General features: G+C 44.2%; 1 protein-coding gene across 1 annotated transcript; it reads left to right on the top strand.

Moving 5' to 3' along the window:
• LOC146653421 (uncharacterized) lies at window positions 1-1,542 on the top strand (the record flags this gene model as incomplete). Its single annotated transcript, XM_085380498.1, has 1 exon — window positions 1-1,542. A coding segment is annotated over one exon (621 nt), but the record flags the coding sequence as incomplete, so codon positions are not given.
• Window positions 1,543-2,047: the final 505 nt, after the last annotated feature.

A 2,047-nucleotide genomic window follows, 5' to 3' on the forward strand; every position in this document is an offset into this window, starting at 1 on the left:
TTTCTCGTAGCTGAGCTGGTGAGTCCTGTCAGCGTACGCCAGATGTTAATCTCCAACCTGAGGAACCGTCCTTTGAGCCCTAGCCATGTGGACTCTATGAAAAATCTGGTCCTCTCATTAAACCACAACCTGGTTACGGGGACGAAGGCGTTTCCTTATATTGCCTTCAGGGGATTCTTTAACAAACTGCTGCTGACGACACCTTTCACCCATGTGCCAGAGAGCCAGTTGGAGAACACCACTCCATCTCCTCCTACCAACTCACCAGCTGGTTTAATGGTGCTGCCTGCAGGGTCCCACCTCCATTCATGGTTCCTCACACCTCTGCTTCCAGAGAAAGCAGATCTTTCTGTCCTCAAGGCAGATCAGAGGAACTGCGTCTGCACCCTGGATGTCGATGGCGACACCATCACCAGAGTCATTTCCACTGTGTATTGCACAGAGGAAAGGGAAATGACAAATCGATGGAGAGTTACAGACTACACCTCTGACGGCAGAGTAATCATGTCGGTGCTCTGCCAGTTTCTGAAGAGGTTTACACAGGGTGCAAAGAGGAAGCCTGCAGAGGAGGAGAGCAGCAGCAGGAGCCCCACTCCACCAAGGAAACGTCTCTGGCTGTGATCAGTAATGAAGCCTTTCTCCAGACAACCCTCTCTTCTCCAAATACACTTCCATCATATCTATCCACTCATGAACAGAGTACTTATCTGCGTCATCACCTCGGTACATAGGTGGGTCTTTGATATCTTGTCTGACCACTAGGTTCATTTTGGAGAGGTCGAGAGTGGTATCAGGGCTCTTAACTTTGGGGGACTCAGTTAGAGCTGTCTGGTTTGGACCAAGCAGGACTTGACTGGATAATAACCGACTAGCGATTGATTCACCTATCTGAGTCCCCAGCTCACCAATAAGCTCTCATAGCTCCTTGTGTGTGCTGTCATCACTCAAAGCAGGGGTTGAAAACTGGCACCCATGAGCATTATTTTGGATAATGTCATCTGATTCTGATGGCTCATCATGAGACATTATGGATCTGTCCCTAACTTCATCTACCCCAGACAGTCTCCAACCTCTCCCAGCAACTGGTGTGAAAAGGTTAAAGGAGCCTTGGCCCCTACCAGTCATGTTACTTACAGTAAATTAACAATAACTACAAAAAGAATTGGAAACAAGAAAAATACGAAAGTGCTTATCACCCAGAAAAATACAACACATGTAAATGTAGCCCAGTTAAACTCTAACACGTGTATCTTGGAGAAATGCCTACTAACAAAACACTGAGGATTTTTTTGAAAAGGATCCACAAGATAATTTGGCTGATATCGCAGGTTTCAGAAGTGTCCAGCTCAACCTCAGCGATCGGCAGCGGCTGATCAGATGAATCCGGGTCACGGCACCACTTTTATGTAGCAGATTTCAAATGGTTGACTGCGTTGTGACGACAGACACAGACTGGCTGGAAACTGGATTTATTTCTAAAAGACAAAGTGCAGCAGCAAAATCAGTGTCACACAGCAACAGCAGGCCTCTCCTCATCCTAGTGTGGAGTCCATGCAGCACTGCTTACAATATATAAAAGAAAATACAATCCATCAAAACAACAGTGTGGTTTCTCTCAACAGCCACTAATAATAACTTGTAATATTTAAATCCCCAGTAAGATGGATCAATTACACAATACATATTCAAACAACTTTAACTTTTCCCAACATGGCTGAAAATACTATTCAGTGTGCAGCCTCAGGTCATGAACTCATTATACACATAAAACAAAACCTATACATTTACACATACCTAAAAGACAAAGTGCAGCAGCAAAATCAGTGTCACACAGCAACAGCAGGCCTCTCCTCATCCCTGTTTAGCACAAGTAAGGAACACATAAACGGATGGTGTAACAGATAAAATGCAGTTCCAATTACTATTTTTCTCGTTCAAAGCAATCAAAAACACTTTGGGAGCTTTTAGCCATAAGAACTAATACTTAGCAAAGACAAATACACCAAATTTAAACGTATAATTTAGTACAGGGAGAGGAGCTACAGAA

This window comes from Rhamphochromis longiceps, linkage group LG14 (assembly GCF_057381845.1).
Source record: "Rhamphochromis longiceps isolate RC_006_pf linkage group LG14, R_longiceps_female_GT1.1, whole genome shotgun sequence".
Lineage (NCBI taxonomy): Eukaryota > Metazoa > Chordata > Actinopteri > Cichliformes > Cichlidae > Rhamphochromis > Rhamphochromis longiceps.